The 26,230-nt window shown below is 34.1% G+C and overlaps 1 protein-coding gene and 1 long non-coding RNA gene across 2 annotated transcripts; one reads left to right on the top strand and one right to left on the bottom strand.

Annotated features, from left to right (window-relative positions):
• The first annotated feature begins 370 nt into the window (after positions 1 to 370).
• On the top strand, positions 371 to 24,492 carry LOC116019377 (subtilisin-like protease SBT5.6). The gene is made up of 9 exons (XM_031259559.1): positions 371 to 614; positions 712 to 904; positions 1,442 to 1,645; positions 5,031 to 5,142; positions 18,915 to 19,470; positions 19,930 to 20,030; positions 21,078 to 21,420; positions 22,623 to 22,836; positions 23,827 to 24,492. Exons 1-9 carry the CDS (start codon positions 540 to 542, stop codon positions 24,351 to 24,353), a joined length of 2,325 nt encoding a protein of 774 aa, XP_031115419.1. The 5' UTR covers positions 371 to 539; the 3' UTR covers positions 24,354 to 24,492.
• On the bottom strand, positions 9,630 to 9,890 carry LOC116019378. Its single transcript, XR_004098706.1, has 2 exons — positions 9,809 to 9,890; positions 9,630 to 9,729 (listed from the first exon to the last, which is right to left on the bottom strand). It is a non-coding gene; the product is annotated as an uncharacterized LOC116019378 (long non-coding RNA).
• Positions 24,493 to 26,230: the final 1,738 nt, after the last annotated feature.

Below are 26,230 nucleotides of genomic sequence, written 5' to 3'. Positions count from 1 at the left end.
GCCTGGCGCAAAGGCCAGGCCAACTGGCCAAGTGGCCAGTGGTGGCCTACTGCCCATTTTCTGGTGCGAAACTGCCAAAGTCGTTTTTCACGTTTTTGACAGTTTGGCTTTTGAATAATTATTATTATTATTATTTTATATATATTCACGGTTCTGAAACTGCCTTTGGTATAATCTGCCTTTTGCCGTTTTCACATTTTTCACGTTTTTTTTTTTGCTCCATGGTATAATCTGCCTTTCACCTCTAGTTAAAATTTCTGCAAATATTGTCCGGATATGAATGGTTGAGTAAGTAGAGTATAACTTTTATATGTGAACGCTACAAGCTAAGTCTAATTTTTATCAAATGTATTCTTAGTTAAGTGATAAAATTTATTTCTTTTATGTGATTTCGTTCGTAAACTGTTATACAAGAGCCATCAATTCAAAAATTGAATTGCGGCTCGGGGCAACTCTATATAAATAGCACATAAGGGAGATGGTTGCTAAACTCACTTCAATTATATTCTGAGCCAAACAGCATTTGAAGGAATCAGAAAATGAGTAATTATTCTTTCATTGTTCTTCTTCTTGTGATTCTTAATGTCCTAGCCACTTCATCCGCAGAGAGAAAGGTCTCATCTTTTATGTTTCTTCTCCTTTTCATGCTCAATATATAAATGTATATTTCTCTCTGAATGAAAGTTCTTTTTGGTCTGTTATTATCTGCAGCTTTATGTGGTATACCTTGGGGAGCACAGTGGGGGGAAATCTTTCCAAGAAATTGAAGATCACCATTGCTCCTTTCTCAACTCTGTAAAGGGTTCCACAGAAGAAGCTAAAGCGTCTCTAGTTCACAGCTACAAGAACGTTATCAATGGCTTCTCGGCTTTGCTTACCACTGAAGAAGCCGACAGGATATCAGGTATAAATAGGTTTGGAGTTAATACTTGATTTGGTCCTTCGACTATTAAGATTTAATCACTTTGTTCATCGACTTTCAAACTTACTTAATTTCATTCTAACTATGTAATTTTTACCTAAAATAGTCCTTTTTCTAAATCAAAATAGCGCTAGTTAAGACCATTTTGGTTAACAATTACATAATTGAGAATGAAATTGAGCGCGTTGGGTATTAACTCAATAGGTTTGACTACGGGTGCAAATGAATCAAGCCGTTCATGAGCCTGTCGCAAGCAGCACAGTCAAAATTTTATTCGAGATCCATACAATTCGAGTTTAAGCATAGCTTGTTCCGAGCCGACCTCAAGCTTAAATACATTGGCACATGACTCGATCGACTTAAGCTTGAGTCACCGTAGATTTTTTAAACTTGAACTCGAGTCAACCTAAGTTCGAGTTCGTCTCAATTTGTTTGCACCCCTACTAAACACATAACACTATGACCATGGTACTATTACTTTTACTTTTTCGTTTATTTACCAAATTTGGTGTTCAACAGGAATGGAAGGTGTTATTTCAGTGTTTCATGACAGTCCCTTAAAAACAAGACCTCAAACTACAAGATCTTGGGATTTTAACAATTTACTTGAATTGCAAAAAAACAATTTACTTGAAGAAATAAATGGTAATCCCATGGGCAGAGAAGAACTGTTGCACAAAGCACGTGGTGGAAAGGATGTGATTGTGGGTATCATGGATTCTGGTAAGATAGTTCACTTCATTCAAATTGTGATTTAATTTTAATTGTAAGAAGTCTTTACAAGTCTGATAGTATTAGATTTATACTCTTTTCATATAAAGATTTTTATACACTACCCTTTTTTTTTATACAAAATATAAATACTTAAAAATCCAAATCTAAAATATACTTCTAAACTTTATCCTACTTAAAGTCTAAACTTCTTTTCTCCCGAAGTCCCAAAGTAATTGTAAACTTTATAGACATTCTCTCAATGCGGCTAAACTCTATACTTCTTTTTTCCTACGCAAATCGTACCAACTTTTCATTTACTTGGTGATGAGAAGTGAAATTATCTTTAAATTTATTATAAAATTTAATTCTTTTGTCAACTAAATGTAATTAATTTTTCTCAATTGAAATACATAAATAAAATCTATTAAAAACGATGCTTCATATATTATATATTGAGAAAGCCTTGAAAGTCCGAGTCTAATATCTTGTCATCAAAATATCGTAGTAGCAATTAAGCAAGTGTATGAAATAAAGTTGGATATTCGCTATTAATTATATGTTTTAGTGTAGTTAAATGTATTTATTAATTAGTGGTGAGTTAGTCAATTTATTGTCACCCAATTAGTGAAAGCCACATCATGAGAGAAAGTTTGGAGGTAAAAATCAAGATGTCAGGGGAAAGAAATGTTTCCCTATAACAAAATAGTTGTCATTCTAATATCAAAGTTGATATTATAAAGGCATATTATATAATTATGAAATTTTTGTAATTGTTTAGCTTTTAGTTTATTAGAGCTTATTTGCTCTAAAAGGATATGTTGAGCTACAAACTAAAATGTAATTGGTTCATTTAACTTAAAAAAAATGTAATTGATTCTGAAAATGTCAAAATCCTGCAATTGGATTATGTTGACCGATTTTACAAGTCAATCGCTAACGTGGCGATTAACTTTTAATAAATTATTTATTTTATTAATTTTAAATATTAAAAAATAAAAATAAAAACCCCAAACAGCCACCCTATCCACTGTCCTTGCTAGCTGGCACTTCGTCTCCTGCTGGAGACGAAGTGTAGAATTCATCTCTAGGCAAAGACAGATTACATATTCATCTCCAACTGGAGACGAAGTGCAGGCTTCATCTTTGCCGGGAGACGAACTATAAAATTTGTCTCCAACTGAATATGAACTTCACTTTGTCTCCAACTTGAGACGAAGTGCAAACTTCGTCTCCGGTCAGAGACAAACTGTAGAATTCATCTCCAACTAGAGACAAACTATACTTCCTCTTCGGTTAGAGTCGAAGTGCACGTCATCTCTGGCTGGAGATGAAGTGCAGGCTGGCCTCATCTCTTGTCGGAGTCAAAGGGGAGGGATAGAGGATGTGGGTTGGGCTGCTTTTTTTTTTTTTTTTTTTTTTTTTTGAAACTAATAAATAAATAAAATAATTTATTAAAGGTTAACCTTCATATCAGCGATTAAACTGGAGGACTAGAGATGTCAAAATGAAACGGCAGGACGAACCAAAAAAGTTTGTTCTTTGGCGGACATAGGTTTTGCTGGCCCGTCAGCTGGCTAGGTGGGCCCACGCCACCCAACCTTCTGTTTTTTGGTTTTCCTTCTGTTTTTTGGTTTTCCTTCTGTTTTTTCCGTGTTCTTAAGTTGTTACTCCGTATTTTGTTGCTTTATTAAGTTTTATCATTTGTACGCAATAAAAATAATTAAAATAACTTGTTATATAATTACTAATTTAAATTTTAAAACATTAAACAATAATTCTAAAGTTCATCAAACATTATATATATATATATATATATATATAAAATCCTTCGGCTCGCCAAGTCCGCAAGCCTAATTAGCAGGACAGGTTACCAAGCCCGCGAGCCTAAGCAAGACAGGTCAAAAAAGCTCGTTCTTTGGCGAGCCTCAATTTTCAAAACACACCCCTACCTAAGTAGTGGGTGAGGCAGACATAACCGGGTCTAGGAGGACGTACAAGCCACTTTTGACCCTTTTTTAGGTAGCTAACTTGTTGGGAGAGTCAATTACATTTTCTTAGTTGAATGGTCCAATAGTATTTTCTTGTGCAATTGACTCTTTTTTCTTTTTTCTTATTTATTTATTTATTTATTTGAGCTTTCTTTGCAATCTTTTTCTTCCTCTCCTGTTTTGTAAGATGATAACACTTTATAACGAATTTCTATTTTCAAAAATTGAAATAGAATTTTAAAGGGAAAATGGCATCTTTAGTCCTTGAGTTATAAGGGTAGTGTAGACTCAGTCCCTGAGTTATGGCCGTATGCGAGTTTAGTCCCTCAGTTATTCGCGAAGTGGCGAGTTTAGTCCCTGGCCATTAAATTTGACGAAAAAATTTAAAAATAATCAAAATTTGAGGGATAAAATAGGAAATTCACATTTTTTTCTTCTTCTTATATCAAAACCACTTTTACAATATTATTTTTCACTTCTTAGCCTAATTATTTTCAAGATTCTTCAATTTTAAAAGCATTTTAATAACTTTCAAATGACTTGTTAGGAACCTGACTCTCGTATAACACACTTAAAACTTAGCACAAATAAAGAAATGCATGATCATTGTATTTAGGTGTATGAAACACACTATCCTAACAAGTTTTTATTTTTTTACTAAGCAACAAATGTAATAAAATTAAAAATTTTGAGATTTTTTTACACACTATCCTATCTCAAATTTTTTAATTTTATTACATTTGTTGCTTAGTAAAAAAATAAAAACTTGTTAGGATAGTGTGTTTCATACACCTAAATACAATGATCATGCATTTCTTTATTTGTGCTAAGTTTTAAGTGTGTTATACGAGAGTCAGGTTCCTAACAAGTCATTTGAAAGTTATTAAAATGCTTTTAAAATTGAAGAATCTTGAAAATAATTAGGCTAAGAAGTGCAAAACTAATATTGTAAAAGTGGTTTTGATACAAGAAGAAGAATAAAATGTGAATTTCCTATTTTATCCCTCAAATTTTGATTATTTTTAAATTTTTTCGTCAAATTTAATGGCCAGGGACTAAACTCGCCACTTCGCGAATAACTGAGAGACTAAACTCGCATACGGCCATAACTCAGGGACTGAGTCTACACTACCCCTATAACTCAGGGACTAAAGATGCAATTTTCCCAATTTTAAAATATCATTTTATAAGTTATTTGTAAATATTGTGATTTAAAACTTTTATAATTAAATTTTACAATTTCTACGTAAAATCATTAAAAATCGATTATTTTAAACGTTTACAAAAATCTACCGACCTTGATTAAATACCCCAAAATCTCTTTACTTCTTTAGTTTCATTCATATATATCCTCATCCAATTAAATACTTTAATGTCTTTCCATTTATTTACATTGTTGATATTAGGTGTGTGGCCAGAGTCTCCAAGTTTCAGTGACGAAGGTATGGAACCAGTACCTCTTTCGTGGAAAGGAATATGCAAAGAAGGTCATGCCTTTAACTCATCTCATTGCAATAGGTGAGTTGTCTTTTAACTCATTACTAGTCTGAGTCCCAAAGAAGATAGACCTTAATATATAAAATTAGGATATATTTTCATACTTAAAATTTAAATTCAATATATAAGAAAAAAACACTAATGTCAAATAATTTAAAATAAAATTACAAAGTATTCAATAATTCAAACTCACAAGTTCACCAAAACTAACTATAGGGTTACTAAAAAAACAAAAACTAACTTTAGGGTTATTTTGATGAATCCGAGCATTCAAAATTTAAAAATCAAATTTGACATTTCTAGTCAAAAGAGAAAAATTAAAAGCAAGATTTTTCCGGTATATGATTTCTCAACATATTGAAACACAAAGAGTCAATGTCTCTACAAAGTTTAAACGTGTGGCCTCCAATTTGAGAGACACACAACTATACCGCTCAACCATTAAGTCTTTAGCTAATATAAATAGAATATATTTATTATATATCTGCAATATCTGGTAAAGAATCATGAATGTTTCAAAAAAATTATTACATATTTGCAATTTTGAAATGTTATTATTTTATTCCCTACAAAATCTGTATTATATTTATGGTTTAGAGTATTATATATAAAGCTTAAAGTATTAATTACATTTTATATCTACAATTATGTTATTTTATTACTTTATTTCGGTATTTCCCACAAATTATCTGCTAGAGTTTTGCTATAAAGTACTATATATATAAGGCTTGAGCCTTGAAGTATTGATTATATCTACAATTTTTCTATGTAATGACACTTTATTTTCTGCAAAATTTTTTATTAGAATTTTGTTATAAAGTACTACATTTATGCTATAAAAGTACTATATATAAGGTTTAAAGTATAGATGATATCTACAATTATGTTATGTTATTGATTGCTCTATTTATCGCAAATTGACTATTATAGTTTTGCTATAAATTAAAGTACTATAATTATGATATAAAGTATTATATGCAAGGCTAAAAGTATTGATTATATCTACAGTTATGTTATAACTCATTTTTATTAAATATGACCCGTCTAACAAATTGAGATTTGTGAGACGGTCTCACGAGAGACTAACCCTGTTTGAAAATTCATAGTGGAAAGCAGTCCACATAAAACCCACAAAACTCTCATCTGGTCCAAATATATATTGTTGTTATCCTTTTGTTTTGTCCATAATTATTACATGGTTTATTTTTGAACATCACGTTGAGTGGCTAGATTTCTTCTAAAGGTTGTGGTTTAGCTTATTATGTGGGTGTTCATGGATGAAACTCTCTTTACAGATTAGTATATAAAGGGAGAGAACTCATGTTCAAGTGCATTCACTTGAAAACTGTCAAAGCCTTCTATTAACAACTTCGTAATTCATTCTTCCTTTCCTAAGATCTCCGTTCTACATCTGAGCTTGCATATAAACAAGTTTTAGCATGTTGTTCTGTGTATAACCTGTCGAGAGCATACTGTTACCCTTCTCTAAATGCTTTTAAGGTAGTGTTTATTAACATGACAAAGAACTGCTTTCCTCCTTACATTCATACACTCTCACAAGCCAACGTAAATCAAAATCGTACGTTCAAGAAGCACAACTGATGTAGTGTGTATGGGTGATGGTGAAACGGGTGTGAATGTCGAACTACGATGATTGGGATTTATGGTACATAGAGAGTGGTTACCTAGACTTCTAGGCACTAAGGTCTTGGAATCCATAAGGATTCAAGCAAATCATTTTAAGGTTGAAGATTTAACAACTAAAGTGTATTTTTGGAATTTTGGATATAAGGGAAAACAAGATTAAACTAGGTTTAAATTCTATTGGGAAAGATGGCTTAGACTAGGTGTATTACTCTATTGATGCATTCAACACTAGAATTGGGGGATCAACATTAACCCTAGGTTCTTGAAGCAAGCACTAAAGAATCCAAGTTCCCACAAGGATTAGAACAAGGGTTGCCCCATTCCCATGGTGAATCAATCCAAGTTCTTTAAGAGCAAAAGCTTTGTAAGCCCCAATCCACCCCTATTTCCATAGAAGGGAAATTGGGTTTGAGATTGGGATGACTCAAGTCTCCCATCAAATTCCCATTGTAATGGAAGATTTTCCAAAGACGAACAACAATCATTGCGCCTTAATCATTGAAAGATAGAACAAATAACCCAACTCAAATTCAAGAACCCTAAATGGGTGTTCGTCCCTTTATGCAATAATCACATAAATAACATCAATAAGAGCAATAAACACCTAATCTAACCCATAAAAGGGACTACTCACTCATATCTAAAGTAAACATAGCAATATTAAGCAAAGAAATCATAAAAGTGCAAGAGTAAATAAGAGATGAAGAAGAGGGAAATAGAAATTTACTATTAAGTGTTGAAGAAAGTTGATGGAATCCCTTCCAAATCCACTAAATGAGGCTTGCAAAGTGTTCTCTAGTGTAAATCTAAGCTATTCTAAGCTAATATTTGCTATGGAAATAAGAGAGAGAAGTTTTACACTAGCTAGGGTTCGTCATTCTCAAAATTGCAGCAGAAAATCGCTTAAAACAGAACAGTACAGACCGAAACGGGTACCCACACGCCCATTTCGGTACCCATTTCATTTCTTCCAGTATTTTTTTCTCCTGGTCCATTTTGCGCTCCGCTGCTCCTCTCCTTAATTGAGTGGGATCTTAAGCTACCAAAATTGATCCAAAGCACTCCAAAATGCTTCCTTTACCACTCGTTGTGAAGAATTCCACCTGTAACCACAAAAACACACAACCAAGTAATAAATCCCACTCAAGTATCAACACTTAACTACAAAAATAGATGAAAAGGGGCAAAAAGGTATTTAGAAATAGAGTCATCAACAACCTTGTTATTCTTCTTTCAATTCATACATACAGGTTCATTACTCAACAGTTAAAAGCATTTATCCAATAACAAGGCAATGTCACTGTAAGCCAAATTCAGTGCTGATATCACCGTTATTGAACCTCGTATACTGGCGGACTAAATTATCGAAGATGGTTAGCAAAGATCATCATGCTTCTAGAGGCTCAAGATGTTGACTATGTTATTTACGCTAATCCGACATCTTATAAGGCATCAACTAATTCTTCTTCAACGCAAACTGAATAGCAAGACTCGCAGGTTATCATTCTAGATGCCACTCATAATCCATAGACACCTACAACAAAGTCTGCTACTGTACCTCCATAAGTTAGTGCTAAATTCAAAAAAGACAACAAGACTGCACGAGCAATAATTCTGCAAAAAATGGTAAACTTGTTGTTTGACATGTTTTCTGGCTATAAGTCTATCAAAATTATTTGGGACTTATTGCACTAGAAGTATGGCACTAACGATGTTGGAAGAAAAAAATACGCAGTGGGGCACTGGATGAATTTCAAGATGATCGACTCTAAATCTATAGTTGAACAGGTACACAAGTATAAAAACTTAGTTGCAGATATGATGGTTGAAGGAGCTAAGGTGAACGATGTCTTCTTATATGGTGCCCTCATTGAGAAACTTCCTGACTCCTGGTTAGACTTCAAGAACAAAATGAAGCATAAAAAGCACGACTATACACTACAATAGCTGGTAACACTACAAGAAAAATCGCGAATCGCGACGGAAAAATTCCGTTGCGAATGGGCCAAATTCTGTCGCGAATCCGGGTTTGCGACGGAATTTATTCTGTCGTCTATCGCCTTGTCGTATTTTAATAGACGAAAGAAAAATTTCGTCGCAAAATATCACGACGAAATAATTTCTGTCACGAAATGACGACGAAATTATTCTATCACAGTTTTTACGACGAAATAATTTCTGTCGCATTATTTTACGACGGAATTATAATTCCGTCGCAATCATCGCAACAAATATTCCGTCGCTATATTTTAATACCGTCTCAAAATTAACGACGGAATTATTTTCCGTCGCAATTCTATCACATTTATTGTATCAACTATTCTGTCGCAAAATTTATGTTCTGTCTTGATTCCGTCGCAATTTTTAAATTATTTTTTTAAAAATTTATATTAAATTAGTATTTTAAATAGTAATAATTGATTTCAAAATATTAATATTAAACTACAATAATATAAAAGACACTATTAATTCTAAAATAAAATATAACATAAGTCTAAAATATTATCAATCCATATTAAGTTCAAGTAATAATACATTATCCAATCACATTTAATACATAATAATAGTTAATTCAAGTCTAAGCAATAATGTAATAGTCTTCAAAAACAATAATCCATATTGAAATTAATCGGTTTGAGATGGAGGTGATGATGAAGTACCCGCTCTCCCGCCATCAATAGCATCAAGTCGTTGTTGCATAAGGAGAATAGTAGCCTTTAAACTCTGAATTTCATCTTGTACACTTGCAGAAGTAGCATTGTCGGGTGGTCGAGATTTTGGAGTCATATTGCCAAAAGTGTTATCACTAGTTGAACCGTTAACAATAGAACAACCATATGAACCAAGTCCATAAATCCTTCTTTTCTTGTCATGTCCACCAACCACATCATAATATAATTGATTATCATCCACTTGCTCCCCAGTTCCTGTCAACATCTCCCGTTGCGTTGCAACTTGTTCCTAAAATATGTAAGAAATTTAGTACAAAATATATGTGAAGTTATATATATTTTTAAAAATAAAAATAAATTAAACTTACATGAATTTGTTTGGCTTTTTCAACTATGAATGTTTTCCCATCGTGTTGTTGGGTATGTGTATGCTTGAAAAGTTCATAATATGATAGATAATGACCCAATTGTCCTTCCTACAAATTACATTTAACAAACAAAAACAATTTTTAAAGAAAAAAGTAAGAAAAAAATTATGCAGAGTTTCCTTTATAAAAAGGACTATCTCCCTGTTCAATATATAATACAATTCAATTATAATCTCAAACATCAATTCAAACACAATCACAATGATTTTTATTCACAGCTTAATAAAATTTTAAATCAACACAATAAGACATAATTGATTTTAACACAATAAACACATAATTATGATTTTCAACCAAATGCAATAACACAATACTTATAACTTAAACAATTCAATTAAAGCAACTAAATCAGCAACCTAAAAGGTTCAATATACCATTCACAGCATGTGGATACAAGTTGTTTCCTTCAATAGTAATGGAGAAGGTTTCATGAAATACTTTCTATATGATTTGGAGTGGAGATTGATGGTTGATTAAATATTTAGAAAATTTTTCAACAGCAAAGATGACTCTTAGGCAAGTAAATAACACGGTGGTCCGTAGCATAGTCAAAAAACATGCACTTCAAATGAAAGGCTTCTTCTATTCAAGTCTATATCCTATTGCAGATTTGTAATATTAAGTCAAAGCTTTTAAGGACTCAATTGTGATATTAAGAAAGCATGGTACAACACTCATCAAGCATTTGCATTAGTAAGTCAAAGCTTTTATGATCACTTAGAGCATGCATAGGTTCATTAGTAGTAAAAACATAAAATTTCAGTAGACATCAGTTGGGACCCCATCAAAAAACATTCCCAAATACACTTCAGTTTCTCACAACTTAATAAAACTTACAATTCAAATCTCAAATTGTATTCGCAAACACATTCGTAAACACATTTTCATATGCAAATCATCCATGTATTCAAAATTGAACTATACTTAGTTATCCATTGCTTCCACACTTGAAGAACAAGATAAAATCTGACATAAATAAAAGATTGGGAATCCTTGGAATACCTACTTGGGAAACACAATAATAAGTTGCTCTTCTGCTCCGAACAAGAATGCATAGGACCTGCTCTTACGACCTACGACTCCGAACAATTTGAGATTTCCGCTATTATGCCCAAATTTCACCAGAGGGATATGCAAACAATAAAAAATAAAACAATTCAATTATCTTGAAATTTTCTAAATTTTCTTACGACATACGATTCCACAACACTTTGCAAAGATTTTTCTTCTTCTAAATTTTCTTGAAATTTCTTTTGCTATACAAATTTGAACGCTGACTTACGAGTTACGAGTGGGTTGGTGAGTAGGCTGCTGGCGGTGACAGGTCGGCGGTCGGCGGTGCAGCTTCGGACTCTATCGTGAATTTAGGAATTAGGGCTGAGATAAAATTTTCAAAATAAACCATGAATTAAAAGTTTTCAAAAAAAAAAAAGGTTTTAGGGCTGAAATTTAAAAAAATTCAGTAATACAACGTCGTTTAAGAGCGGAGATAAATAAAATTTACAGAATAAATCGCGACGGAATATATTCCGTCACGATTTTCCGTCGCGACCTAACTAAGCCCAAAAATATATTCTTCTTTTTCACGACGGAAGCAATTCTGTCGTCAATTGCATCAATTTTTCGCGACGGAACTAAATTTCGTCGCGATTTCCATCGCTATAAGGATGACGTAACTTAAATTCGTCGTAAAATCTATCGCGAATATTTTTCTGCCAACATTTTGCGGGTTTTATTTCTCATTGCGCGAAATATAGCGACGAAATAAATTTCTGTCACGAATTTGCAAGGGAATCAATTCGGTCGCCAGATGCGTCACCAATTCGCGACGGAATAATGTCTGTCGTGATTCGCGATTTTTCTTGTAGTTTAAATAGCCTAAACATAGAAAAGAAAAATCGCCTAATGCTCAGGTCAGCAACTTTTCTTGATAATGTAAAAGCTAACATTGTTGAGACAAGTGTCAGCTTTGATAGGCCAAAACCTGGTGGTCGAAATAAAACCCATAAATGGAGCTCCAAAAAATAACAACAATCAATTCAACAATGGAAATATACAAAAGAAAGGAAAAAGTAGTAGATGCTTTGTTTGTGGGAAACAAGGTCATCGTGCAGCACAATGCTACTATTGCAAAGGGGTCATGGAGGTTCTAAAAACCAAGCTCACCTACTAGAAGACACAGAGAATACGGAAGTAGTAGTAGTCGTAATAACTGAAGCCAATATCATTCGAGATTCAAAAGAGTGGGTTGTGGACACAGGAGCGTCTCGCCATTTCTGCAACAACAAGAATATGTTCAAAGTGTTTGAACCTATCACTAAAAGAGAACAAGTGTTCATGGGCAACTCAAGTGTTTCCCAGTTAAGTGGTAGAGGTACAATAGAACTCATGTTATATTCTGGGAAACAATTAATATTGAAAAATGTGTTGTATGTCATTTTCCTCTGTAGGAACTTAATTTTTGATGTCATGTTGAATAGGGTCAAGATTAAGATGGTGTTTGAGTCTGACTGTCTAGTCATGACTCATTGTGAGAAATTTCTTGGGAAGGGATGTTTACGTGGAGGACTTTTTGACTTAGATGTTACTGTAATTAGACCTCCCCCTGCTATTGTTGGTCATCCCCCTGACTATTTATAACTTCATTCTGAATTGGCATGCCCAAGCAATAATATAATGCTTCTTCTTTACTTATATCACTGTCTCAATTAATATTTGGCAAGGTAGATTAGGACATGTTAGTACAAAATGTTTAGATAGATTGAAAAACATAAATTTGATACCAAACTTGTCTAGTGATTCATACTCTCAATGTGAAACTTATGTATAAGCCAAATTTGTCAGAAAATCCTTCTCCTCTATAAATCATCATACTACATCTGTGTTATAACTAATTCACTCTAATTTAGCGGATTTGAAAAACACTAAAAGTAAAGGTAGAAAATGATATTATATTACTCTTATTGATGATTTCTCTCGTTTTACAAAAGTTTATCTTTCGAGAACAAATGATGAAGTCGAACAAAAATTTATGATTTTTAAATCAGAAGTAGAAACTCAATTGGATAAAAAGATTAAAAGGCTTCGATCAGATAGGGGAGGAGAATATGAAACAAATTCCCTCAAAAAGTTATGGCATTATACATGAGGTGAATGTTCCATATACTCCCCAACAAAATGGCATAGCTAAAAGAAAGAACAGAACTCTCAAAGAGATGATTAATGCTATGCTAATCAACTCATGTGCTCCAGACTCTTTGTGGGGGGAAGCTGTTCTAACAGTCAACCACATTTTGAATAGAGTACCTCATAGAAGGTTTGACAAACCCACTATGAGTTGTAGAGAGGGCGTACCCCAAACATCAAATACTTTAAAGTATGGGGTTGCTTAGCAAAGGTAGGACTTTCGTCCTTCAAAAGGCCCAACCTGGGACCTAAAACTTTAGATGCCATATTTGTTGGGTATGTAGAGAATAGTGATGCTTATAGATTCATGTGTTTGGAGAATCGTTCTATGTGTGAATCTATAGATGCTTTTTTTTAATACTTATTTCCTTTAAAGAATACTTATGATTTATCCGTTGACAGACTGCAAAGAAATGATCATATTGTGTTTCCCAATAGTACAAACGATTATGATGAGCCTAGAAGAAGCAAAAGGCCTAGAATTGAGAAAAGCTTTAGTTTTGACTTTATAACTTTTGTAACAGAGCTGAAAGACTTGAATGAGCTATGTGATCAGTTCATTTGTCAACTAGTGTTAGAAGAAGAACCAAAGACCTTTGAAGAAGCTATGCACTCGATCGATTCTATTTTATGGAAGGAAGTAATCAAAAGTGAGTTAAACTCAATACAATCGAACCACACTTGGGAATTGGTTAATTTACCCAAAGGTTGTAAACTAATTGGCTGCAAATGGATATTTAAAAGGAAATTGAGACCAAATGGGTCCATTGAAAGGTTCAAAGCCAGGTTGGTAGCCAAAGGCTACACTCGGGAATTTGGTGAACCTTACTTATATACCTACTCACCAGTGACAAAAATTGCAACCATACGCATTTTGTTTGCTTTAGCTTCTCTACATAGGTTGATAGTCCACCAAATGAACGTGAAAACAACATTTCTAAATGGTTATTTAGAAGAAGAAATATACATGAAACAGCCTCCTGGATGTATAGATCATGGCCAAGAAAGAAAGGTATGTAAACTCAAAAATCTCTTTATGGCTTGAAACAAGCCCCCAAGTAGCGGTATGAAAAATTTCATAAAACCTTAATAGACTTGGGTTACTCTGCTAACTAGTCAGATGCCTGCTTATACACTAAAGAGATACAGTCTAAAGTTGTGATTATTATACGCCTCTATGTAGATGACATGCTGATTTTCAGTTCAAATATTGAAACTATAAATAAGGCGAAGAGAACTCTTTGTGATAGATTTGATATGAAAGATCTAGGTGAAGCCGATGTGATACTTGGGATAAAAGTTACAAAAACTGAAATGGGTTACCTTTTATCCCAAAGTCACTATACAGAGAAACTTCTAAAGAAGTTTGACAGTTATGATGTAACCCTGGCTAAAACCCCTTATGATACTAGTGTCAAACTTTCAAAGAATATTGAGGCCAGTGTGACACAGGAAAATATGCGAAGATAATTGGGAGTCTAATGTTCCTAATGAACTATACTAGACCTGATACTGCATTTGTAGTAAATAAGCTTAGTCACTATACACACAACCCAAGTGGTCCACACTGGGATGCACTATAGATTGGGATCTTAACTATACAGGATTCCTAGCAGTGATGGAAGGGTTCTGTGATGCGAACTGGGTAAATGACGGTGATGATGTAAGCTTGACCAGCAGATATGTATTTACCATGTGTGGAGCCACTGTATCGTGGAAATCAGCCAAACAATCATGTATTGCTAGATCAACTATGGATGGAGAGTTCATAGCACTAGATCTAGCATGCCAAGAGGCCGAGTGGCTACGAAATTTATTGGCAGATGTGCCATTGTGGGGGTGTCCAACACCTCCTATGCCGATACATTGTGACTCGAAGACTGCTATCTATGTTGCACAAAATAGTGTCTACAATGGGAAAAGAAGACACATAAGAGTCAGGCATGAGTCTGTACGACAGTTAATGCTGAACGGGGTGATCACAATGGAGTTTGTGAGATCTGAGAGCAATATAGCATATCCTCTCACAAAAGGGCTAAATCAAAGGGCCATCATTGAAACATCAAGGGAGATGGGTTTGAAACCCGATGAGGTAAAGAATTCATTATGGATACCACTTCTGTGGTCAAACAAAGTCATGGAAAGATTTACACCAAAACTATGAGTACATACTCTGCAGCCTAAATGGGTGGTCTATGTCGAGATACACTTGACAGAGTTAAAGTCTATGCTAAGATAGACTAGATAGGGAATATTCGAGGTCAAAGTGTTTGAGTGCACAAAATTTGCGAATTTAGAGTTAACCTGCACATAAAAATTCAAAATTTTATCCGATGAGTTCAAGAGGCAACTCACTCCCGGGTAGTAAATTAGTTAATATTGTTGCATGTCAGTTCAAGTTTCATACTTTGACATGAAAGTTAGCTCTTATATATTAGCTCAGATGAGTTGAAGAGAAATCCCACTCCCCGGGAGAAAGTTACTCAATGCTACTATGTGTTACTTCAAGTTTTTCCAACACTAATATTAAAGGTACCATTTCTAGTAATCAACTCAAATGATCTTTAAGTATCTACACTTTCCACTAAAAAATTGTGGGGAACTGTTCGGAAAATTCTTAGTGGAAAGCAGTCCACATAAAACCCACAAAACTCTCATCTGGTCCAAATATATATATATATATATATATATATATATATATATATATATATTGTTGCTATCCTTTTGTTCTGTCCATAATTATTACATGGTTTATTTTTGAACATCACGCTGAGTGGCTAGATTTCTTCTAAAGGTTGTGGCTTAGCTTATTTTGTGGGTGTGTATGGCTGAAATTCTCTTTACAGATTAGTATATAAAGGGAGAGAACTCATGTTCAAATGCATTCACTTGAAAACTATCAAAGCCTTCTATTAATAACTTCATAATTCATTATTCCTTTCCTAAGATCTTCAATTCGTTCTATATTTGAGCTTGCGTATAAATAGGTTTTAGCATGTTGTTCTGTGTATAACCTGTCGAAAGCATACGATTACCTTAGTCTAAATGTTTTTAAGGTAGTGTTTATTAACATGACACATAACTGCTTTCCTCCTTGCATTCGTACACTCTCACAAGCCAGCCTAAGTCAAAATCGTACGTTCAAGAAGCATAATAGCCTTGTTATTCTTCTTTCAGTTCGTATACACAAGTTCAAACGCAGTGAATGTGCTCAGGTGAAACGTGTTGTGACATGAGAGCCATTGATCTTGCAAAAATCAACGTCCAGGCTTAACAATGATTAAAAAAAGCGCAATGGCAATTTGGTATTTTTCGTCAAGGTTTTAGCATGTTGTTATGTGTATAACCTGTCGAAAGCATACGATTACCCTAGTCTAAATGCTTTTAAGGTAGTGTTTATTAACACGACACATAACTGCTTTCCTCCTTGCATTCGTACACTCTCAAAAGCCAGCCTAAGTCAAAATCGTACGTTCAAGAAGCACAATAGCCTTGTTATTCTTCTTTCAGTTCGTATACACAAGTTCAAACGCCGTGAATGTGCTCAGGTGAAACGTGTTGTGACATGAGAGCCATTGATCTTGCAAAAATCAACGTCCAGGCTTAACAATGATTAAAAAAAGCGCAATGGCAATTTGGTATTTTTCGTCAAGGTTTTAGCATGTTGTTATGTGTATAACCTGTCGAAAGCATACGATTACCCTAGTCTAAATGCTTTTAAGGTAGTGTTTATTAACACGACACATAACTGCTTTCCTCCTTGCATTCGTACACTCTCAAAAGCCAGCCTAAGTCAAAATCGTACGTTCAAGAAGCACAATAGCCTTGTTATTCTTCTTTCAGTTCGTATACACAAGTTCAAACGCCGTGAATGTGCTCAGGTGAAACGTGTTGTGACATGAGAGCCATTGATCTTGCAAAAATCAACGTCCAGGCTTAACATAGCTTAAAAAAAGCACAATGGATCAACGTCCAGGCTTAACATAGCTTAAAAAAAGCACAATGGCAATTTGGCATTTTCCGTATTGGTTAGACTTAAGGTGATTACCTAAGGTACTTGGTTTTTTTTTTCTTAAGGTGTGTGGTTTTCCTTCTTTAGGTGTGTGGTTTATGTGCTTAAAGTGCGTCAGTTCTTCAGTGAGAACTTAAGGTACATTTTTCTTGAAACTTAAAGTGCGTTGATCTAAAGCTTTAGGTATGTTGTTTTACTTCTTAAGGTGCGTGATTGTTCTTTTCAAGGTGCATGGTTTGTATTCTTAAGGTGCGTCGGTCTAAAGCTTTAGGTGTGTAACCTTCCTTCTTAAGGTGCGCGATTTCTATACTTAAGGTGCGTCAGTTATAATATTTAGATGCGCCTTTTTAAAATTTTAGGTGCGTAGTTTGTATTCTTAAGCTGCTTTGAAAGATGCGTGGTATGTGTACTTAAGTGCACCATTTTAATGCTTAAGGTTAAGTTGCTTGGTTCCTTTTAGACGCTCGTTTTGTTTCTTAAGTTCTCATTGATTTGAGCCGTTGATTTAGATTTATCAATGGCTCAAATTAAACTGCATGTTCGCACCTGAGCAAATTCTCGCACCAGAACCACTCCATATATATATGTGTGTGTGTGTGTGTGTGTGTGTGTGTGTGTGTGTGTGTGTCTGCGTGCGTGCGTGTGTGCATGCGTGCGTGCGTGTAACAATAAGGAGATAGAAGGGTAGGTTAATGAAAAACAATAAGTGAAATGTAAAAAAAAAAAAAAAAAAAAAAAAAAAAAAAGATTCACGCACCCTCATTGAGTGTGTGTGTGTGTGAGAGAGATAAGGAGAGAAAAAGTAGGTTAATGAAAAAAAAAAAGATTCATGCACCCTCCGAGCACTTTTGTTGAGCGCAATGCACACAACACTAGTGAATTTCTTTTTTAATGTTTTTAGCAGTGGACCCCACTTATTAATAATAAAAAAAAAACACCTTTCTTCAATAACGATCACTCCTCTTCTCTCCCTTCCACTTCACATTCTCTCCCCTCTATATAACTCCAAATTAAAAAACTCATCTCCCAAAAAACCACAAATGCTGTTACTACTCTGCTCCTTGAAACTTATGAGGCTTTTCTACCTTAGCTTGGTTATGTCTTGTAGAACTTATAACTTATTTTAAGTTAATTACAAATAAGTTATAAACTCCATTTGGTATAACATAGATAGCTTAAAATAATAGCTTATTTTGAATCTTATGCTGCTTGCCCGTTGTAGGACTGCTCTGGAAAGGTGTCAACTAACCATAACACTAGGCATCGCCCTCCCTCTGATCCAAAAAAAAAAGAAGCTATAAACTCTATTTGGTAAAATATAGAGAGCTTAAAACAAGAGCTTAATTTGAAATGCTACTTTAAATAGCATTTCAAAATAAGTAAGTACTAACTTTAAAACTTTCAACTTTAACCTAACTTATAAGTTATGTATGCCAAATAGAGCGTTAGTATCTTGCAAATTTTACTGTTGGGTACAATTATGTTATTAGATGTTACATTTTTGTCTTATAACCATTATATTGTTTTGTGGAGTTATTACTTTGCATCATAAATCATAATCAGCTTTTTGGCTACCTTTTATGCTCTTAATTTGTCTTGTTATCCTAATTGATCCGATAAAAAATTACAAAGAAATAAACTAATCTAATTAAGTTATTTATAGTTAGTAACCTTAGCTTGTGGTTATCAAGCCAATTGTAAGACTAATTTGGCTGGAATTGCCTCAAGAGTTTATTTTTTTAAACATAAGAAATCTTGACATACTTTTTTGCAATGAATTCTCCACCAACAAATCGTCTATTGTTTTATTTATTTATTTTATGTTTAGAGTAATAAATAATATAACAGGAAACTAATTGGAGCACAATATTTTGTGGAGAGTTACGAAAAAACATATGGTCCCCTCAACCAGCAAATAGACTACAGATCGGCAAGAGATATTGATGGCCATGGAACTCACGCCGCATCAATCATTGGAGGTCGGAGAGTTGCTAACGCCGCCGCTTTCGGTGGGTTCGGCAATGGGACTGCCTCCGGCGGGGCACCACTCGTCCGCCTCGCAATCTATAAGGTCTGCTGGCGACTTCCCGACGAAAATGACGGAACTTGCTTCGATGGTGACATTCTTAAAGCATTCGACCAAGCAATCTCCGATGGCGTCCATGTAATCAGCGTTTCCCTGGGTTCCGTGCCTAAAGAAGGGTATCATACACAAAATGCCATAGCCATCGGAGCATTACACGCGGTGAAGAACAACATTGTAGTGTCATGCAGTGCCGGAAATGATGGACCCAAGAAATCCACGGTGGGTAATGTGGCGCCTTGGATAATCACGGTGGGGGCAAGCAGTACCGATCGATTGTTTTTGTCACCTTTAAAGCTAGGAAACGGCATGATTATTGAGGTAAGACCGCTACTCTAGTTTGGATAGAACTTGTAAGTTTGTCGTTTGTTGTTACTAGTTGATGACTTGACTAACTTGCAGCTTTGTTCTTGCATTTATTTTTTCTTTTCATGAATTTTATTTTTGAAATACTCATAATTTCTTTACAAGGTAATATCTGTTTTATATTTTCTTTTGATGAATTTAATCCTTAAATTTTGTAATTGTTGGACGGAGCCCTAAAGGGCCAAGTCTAGTAGCACCGACAACTGTGAATTATTGGGTGGAGATATGAAGAATCAGGTACAATATCCTCCTTCTAAAATTTAGCGCAGCTTACTATGCAAATATAATAAAATAAAATTATACATCCACTACTTAGGTATAGCTTTTGATCTAATTATTGACAAATACTTAATTCTAACAATATCACTTACATATGAGTATATGTTTTGTAACACAGTTTCTGTTCACAAACAGGGGCAAACAGTCACTCCTATTAATATGAGAGGAGAGATGCTTCCACTAGTTTACGCTGGCGATGTAGAAATTCCTGGAAGGACCAGTAGCACTACCAGTGGGTAAAATAGAATGCATCCATCCATAATCTATATATTTCATTTTAAACAAAATTGCGCTTTTTGTCCATAAGATATAAGTAATAGTAAAATTTGTCCCTATTTATTGATTTTTCAGTACTATTGACTCTATTATAATGTAGTATCTATTTATATATAGTTTTTCAACCTATTAAAGCCCAAAGAGTCAATATTCCCTAGTGTTACAAAAATCCTGCCTAAGCACCGATTAACCTCGTCTAGGCGCTAGGCGCCGATTGATCCCGCCTAGCGTATCACCTTAAATGGTGGTCTAGACGCCTGGCCGACAAAGCGATCACCTAGGCCGCCTAAGCACCGCCTAGGCCGCTTAGGCGATGACTGTCTAGGCCTCCTAGGCGCCGACTAACTATTGTACTTCTTTTTTAATGGATTTTTCGAGCGAAATAAACCTAAATTGTACAAACTCTAGATATTTTTTAAGTTAATATTTAATATTTTAGTATTAACTATTAAAGTATTATGTAATTTATAATTATTAGTCTTTAAAAATTAAAAATACTTAAACAAATATTTAAAAAATAAAAAATAAAATAAAAAAATACACAAGGGCCTAGGCCCCGATTAATCCACACCTAGGCGTCGTAGGCGCTCCCCGAGCATCCGAGGATCGCCTAGCGATTTTTTCAACCATATAATATTTTCACTGGGGTTCGAATTTGTGACCTTCTATTTAGAAGAGTGACAGAGTTGACATTGAGCTACTATGTTCACCTCTTGTCCTTAATCTACCCAAATTTCGTCTCTTTTATTTAACAGGTAGTGCTCATTATATTTCTTGTCCATAAGTTATAACTAAGATGAATTCCATCCCTAATGTTTTGTTAGAAAAAAGATGATACTAGTACATCAGTTATAACTTAAAACTAGAAGTGAGCATGACCAACATGGACGACGAATCTTACAACTACATTATAAGTTAGGAATGGAAAGTGTAATTTTGCATAGATATATATGTTGTACGTGTGTGTGGGGAAAGTTGAGTATTGAATCAAGTAATCTTGCATGCAGGCTATGCGAAGCTGATACCCTTTCTGAAAACCTCGTAAGAGGAAGGATTGTAGCTTGCCGGAGTATCGACAGCATATTAGCATCGCAAGAGGTGCAAAGAGCTGGAGGCGTTGCTACCATACAACTTAGTCCTTTTAATGAAATAGAAGTTCGAGCATTTCTGCATCCGACAACTGTTGTTTTTAGTTACGAGTTGGAGGCGATTCTGGAATACATAAGGACCGATGAGAATCCGACGGCTACTCTTCTTCCGGGAGAGACGGTTCTGGGAGTGAAGCCAGCACCTGTCATGGCTCCTTTCACCTCCCGCGGTCCAAACAGTATTGAACCAAACATTCTCAAGGTATATCTCTTGCTCAACTCTTTTCGTTTTCTTTTACTGTTCAGTACTTTAGCTTACATCTAGGCAATTGTATCATACACCATAAGTCACCTTAGCTTGCATCATACGTTAATTAAAAAAATATCATATGTATTTGACCGGGCCTATTTGACCCTTCATATCCTGTATGTGCACTTACATGCATTTTGTACTTACAATTAATCGTTTATGTACCTGTAAACAAATTAAAGACACATGACATGACATAGTAATTAAATATACCTAACATGAAAATTACATACACATAAATTGTTTACAATACAAACACATAAGATGTTAGTCAACATCTTATCTGTCTGTAGTTAACATATTTTGTGTCTGTAGCTAACAATTTATGTGCTTGTAATTATCATGTTATGTATATGTAATTAACATATTACGTGCCTTCAATTTGTTTACAGATATATAAATTATTAAAACTCATAATATGTTAATTGCATGGACACATAATCTTTGGAGCAGGGTTCACAATAGAATATGAACCCTGGTCCATGATATAACAATTGAGAACTAATATGACCATCATTTTACCCCTTAATTAGGCCTACCCAGTGCAATCGTGAATTATAATTTGGTAGAGACTTAAAGGTGCCACCAATACTTAGGGCCTATCCAGGACACCTGGTGTTCTAACAAAAAAAAAAATGTATGTTTATTATTATAACAATATTGTAGGTGTATTGATACGACATCAGTTTGCATATTATGATTATTATCATTTACACATTATTCTTTTATTTTTTTTATAAATAAAATCAATGTTACATACGGTGTGTTTTAATACATTCTCTGGTGTATTTTAATACATAGAATGATGTGTATTTTAACACATGTGTTTCTAATAAGTGTGTTGTGAATAGGTGCATTTGGTAGTGAAATGATGTGTTATGATGTGTTATAGGTGCATTTTAAGTGAATAGGTGCATTTGGTTATAGTGTGAAATGATGTGTTATATGGGTCCTCTGGTGCATTTTAGTACATAGAACGATGTGTTTTGTAACATATATATATTGCACGTTGATTTGATGACTTGATCTGATCTGAAAATAGGCCGCACAACCACACCTAATGACCAGGCCGCACATGATGACGCCTATATATATATATTAGTTTTATTTGTATAAAAAGTAAAAAAAAAAAAAAATTACTTTGTGGTTTGCAGCCGGACATTACTGCTCCTGGATTAAACATATTAGCAGCATGGAGTGAGGCGACATCTCCCACAAATTTGGCATTTGATCCTCGAGGGGTGAAGTACAACATAATATCAGGAACTTCAATGTCTTGCCCACACGTTTCTGCCGTCGCTGCCCTTCTTAAGGCTATTCATCCTGATTGGAGCAGTGCAGCCATAAGATCAGCCATAATGACCACAGGTTTATATGCTTGCCTATTCTTGATTTTGTTGCGGAGTATTATCTTTACTATCTTACCGTTGCTTTATTAGACTATAAAAACTTTGAGCATTTGTGTTTTGACATATTACTTAATTTGTATAGTTTTGTACCAAATCCACAAGAATTTATTTGATACTAAAAATAGCCCTTTTCTTAATATAATAGTTGTTATGCCATAGTTCTCGCCATGCAAGATGGACTCAGTTCTATGTTCACAATTTTAGAATTCTATGTTCATAATTTTTTAACTCTATATTCACAATTTCAAAACTCTATGTTCACAATTTCATAATTTTATATTCAAATAGTATAACACAATTTTTGAATCTATATAACAAAATTGTTAATATAGAGTTTAAAAATTGTGAATATTGAGGAATATAATTTTGTATATTGGGATTTAAAATTGTGAATATAGAGTTTTAAAATTGTGAACATAAAGTTTTTAAATTGTGAACATGGACCTAGGTCCATAGCATAATTTGCCTTAATATACTCCTAACTTTACGAGGTGGGGGCTAGTACAATTGTTATACTATGGACCAAGGTTAATCTTGCATTTGGACCCTGGACCAAAAATTATGTGTCTATTGTTGCCTCTAATTGAAGGTACAAAATATGTCAACTGCAGCACATAATTAATCTGAAGATTATTTTGAACTAGGATTCACAATATAGTAGGCCCTGGTCCATGGTATAATTTGCCTTACTAGTATTGGTAGGATTGTTTGTGTTCTGGTTTTGATTAACTATTCAAATCGAAATTTAATTCAACTAATAGATAATAAACTAAATTAAGTTCGATTTACCAATTGATTCTAGATTTTTAGAAAATTTGATTATCAATTATTTCAATTCAAAAAAGTTTAACTTTCACTGAATTAATAAAAGATTTACCTAAATATATAATTATCTTTGTTTGTTTTTTATTATTATTATTATTATTATTTTTTTTTTTTATGTATGTAGCAACTATTACTAATGTGATGGAGGCACCAATAGAGAAGTCAAAGGGAAATCTCGCCAGTCCATTTGAATATGGAACAGGGCATATTTTACCGTCGAAATCAGCAGATCCCGGACTGGTCTATGATGCAAGTCACGAAGACTATCTTCTCTTCATTTGCAATAGCAATTTCAATCTTAAAAATTTCAGTTCTTTCAAGTGCCCAGAAACTACACCCTCTGCTAGTAACCTTAACTATCCATCATTATCAATAGCCATGCTCAAAGAATCCATGACAATTAAAAGAATAGTCACCAATGTTGGAAAAGACGACTCAGTGTACAATGTCACAATTTCATCGCCGTTAGGATATGACGTTACTATTTCTCCGATGACCTTAAAGTTCAACAACCAGGGAGAAAAGCAAAACTTCCATGTAACCGTTAGAGTTAATGGACTTGAAAAGAAAAATGAGTTCACCTTCGGTTGGTACTCGTGGAGTGATGGGGCTCATGTTGTGCGTAGTCCAATTGCAGTATCCTCAGCATAAGGTGGCCCAATATTAGTTCAACTTAAGCAATGATATGATATTAGGGTAATGCGAGCAAAGAGTACTTTTCTGGATTATTAACCAAGAATGATCATGAGAAATTGCTGTTTGATTAATAATTTTATCTATTCGATAAAGAGTCAAGACAATTAGAGTTGTGCTATATGATTTATCTACGTATATAAGAATATAATAATGCAATTTTCTCATGCTTTATAATACCTACTTGCATTTATCCCATTTTGATTTAAGATAATGACGTGATTATTCATCAACAGGAATGAGCACAAGTGATTGTCCCAGTTGAAAGGTAAAAATCTAGAGGGGTAAATAGATTTTTTTAAACTTTAAAAACTTGGTATAAACAAATTTGAAAAGTTGGCTAGGTAAGTTAACTTTTTAGCACAACCAATGGTGGTTATGTTGAAGACTTAACTAAATAGTCAATGTTAGAAGTATTTAAGAAAACATTACACAGCGGAATTTATTGACCCAATTCGATGTAATCAGCATCGACGACGTCTAGGGACCACCAACTGTGAATCCAATCTAGTATTTTAATCAATGTTTGAATAGATAGTTGATGACTCTTATTTTATACTATATTTCACCACATTCTTAACCGAGTTAATTCCAGCAATGGTCCCCCGACTATGTTGATTTTTCAAAATTGGTCCTCGTCTTTTAATTTGGACGAAAAAGACACTTGACTATTGAATTTGTTCCAGCAATGATCCTTCCGTTTATGTACAGTTAGTTAGGCGTTAAATGTGGGGGTAAATAGGTCTTTTCATTATATGACCTTCTTCTTCCTAATAAAAATCCCTTCCAATGGCTATCAGAGAAATTCATGGTTTTTTAGCCTTCTCACCTTCCTCTTTGCTGCCCTTTCTGTCAGCATTGCTCTCCACTCTTTTGTAAGTTGGTGCATGAATTATTATTAGGAATAAGATCCAAATTAGCCACTGAATGTTACCTCAAAGTGCAATTAAGCCACTGAACCAAAAAAAAAAATGCGGTTAGGCCATTGAATACTCCAAATGTATGCAATTTCACCTGATAGCAAGTTATCATCCATTTCATCAGGTTACTTGCTTACGTGGACGGTGGATTGACATTTTAAAATAATTTTAATAATAAACTATTAAAATAAAAAATTAAAATAATTAAAAAGTGCTCACAACTACCAAGCTCTGTTGGAATATGTCCTGACAATGAATTATGAGACAAATCCAAGTTGCCCAGATTTTTCAAATACCAAACCTCCTTTGGTATGGAACCTGTGAACTGGTTGTATGAAAGATCCATACTAATTGATAAGGATGGGAGTTGAAGAATTTCCTTTGGGATGTAACCACTAAGGTTGTTGTGAGCAAGGTCTAACACTTGTTGTAAAGTATTTTTGATGAAGAAGATTGTTGTTGTAATCTTGGCCGACTTGTATCTATAAACTTTTTTGATAAGAGAACTTATCAGAAATCTTGTTTTCTTTCAAATCCTAGTGCTAGATATCTAATCCAAGTGAAATTATAAATGCATAAAGAACTGGGCGTCTGCATGATGATTTGCAGAAGCTAAGCAGAAAAAGAGAAGAAATTGAGAAGGAAATAGAGAAATAGAATTAAAAACAATATCCAGAATAATTCTTCAAATACACCAAACACAGATTGTAATGACAGAAAAGACAAAATATATAATGAAACAAACTCCTATGCTTGCTAGCTACAAGAATACCTAACCAGATTAATCTTCAGTTCATGACAGATTACTTCAAGAAGGATTTCCTTGCTTTATTTAATTCACCAACAACATCACGAATCTTCATTCTATCGGCTGGGAATTCCACAGAACAAGCAACCCCAACTTTGATCATACAA

Source organism: Ipomoea triloba, chromosome 5, assembly GCF_003576645.1.
Source record: "Ipomoea triloba cultivar NCNSP0323 chromosome 5, ASM357664v1".
Classification (NCBI taxonomy): domain Eukaryota; kingdom Viridiplantae; phylum Streptophyta; class Magnoliopsida; order Solanales; family Convolvulaceae; genus Ipomoea; species Ipomoea triloba.
This window is presented reverse-complemented; position numbering and strand designations above follow the sequence as displayed.

Bases quoted from the DNA above. Each gene is read 5' to 3' on its own strand.
- LOC116019377 (XM_031259559.1), top strand. From the start codon at position 540: ATGAGTAATTATTCTTTCATTGTTCTTCTTCTTGTGATTCTTAATGTC. The intron at 615-711 runs GTCTCATCTTTT...TATTATCTGCAG, and splicing joins CTTCATCCGCAGAGAGAAAG to CTTTATGTGGTATACCTTGG. The intron at 21,421-22,622 runs GTATATCTCTTG...TGTGGTTTGCAG, and splicing joins TTGAACCAAACATTCTCAAG to CCGGACATTACTGCTCCTGG.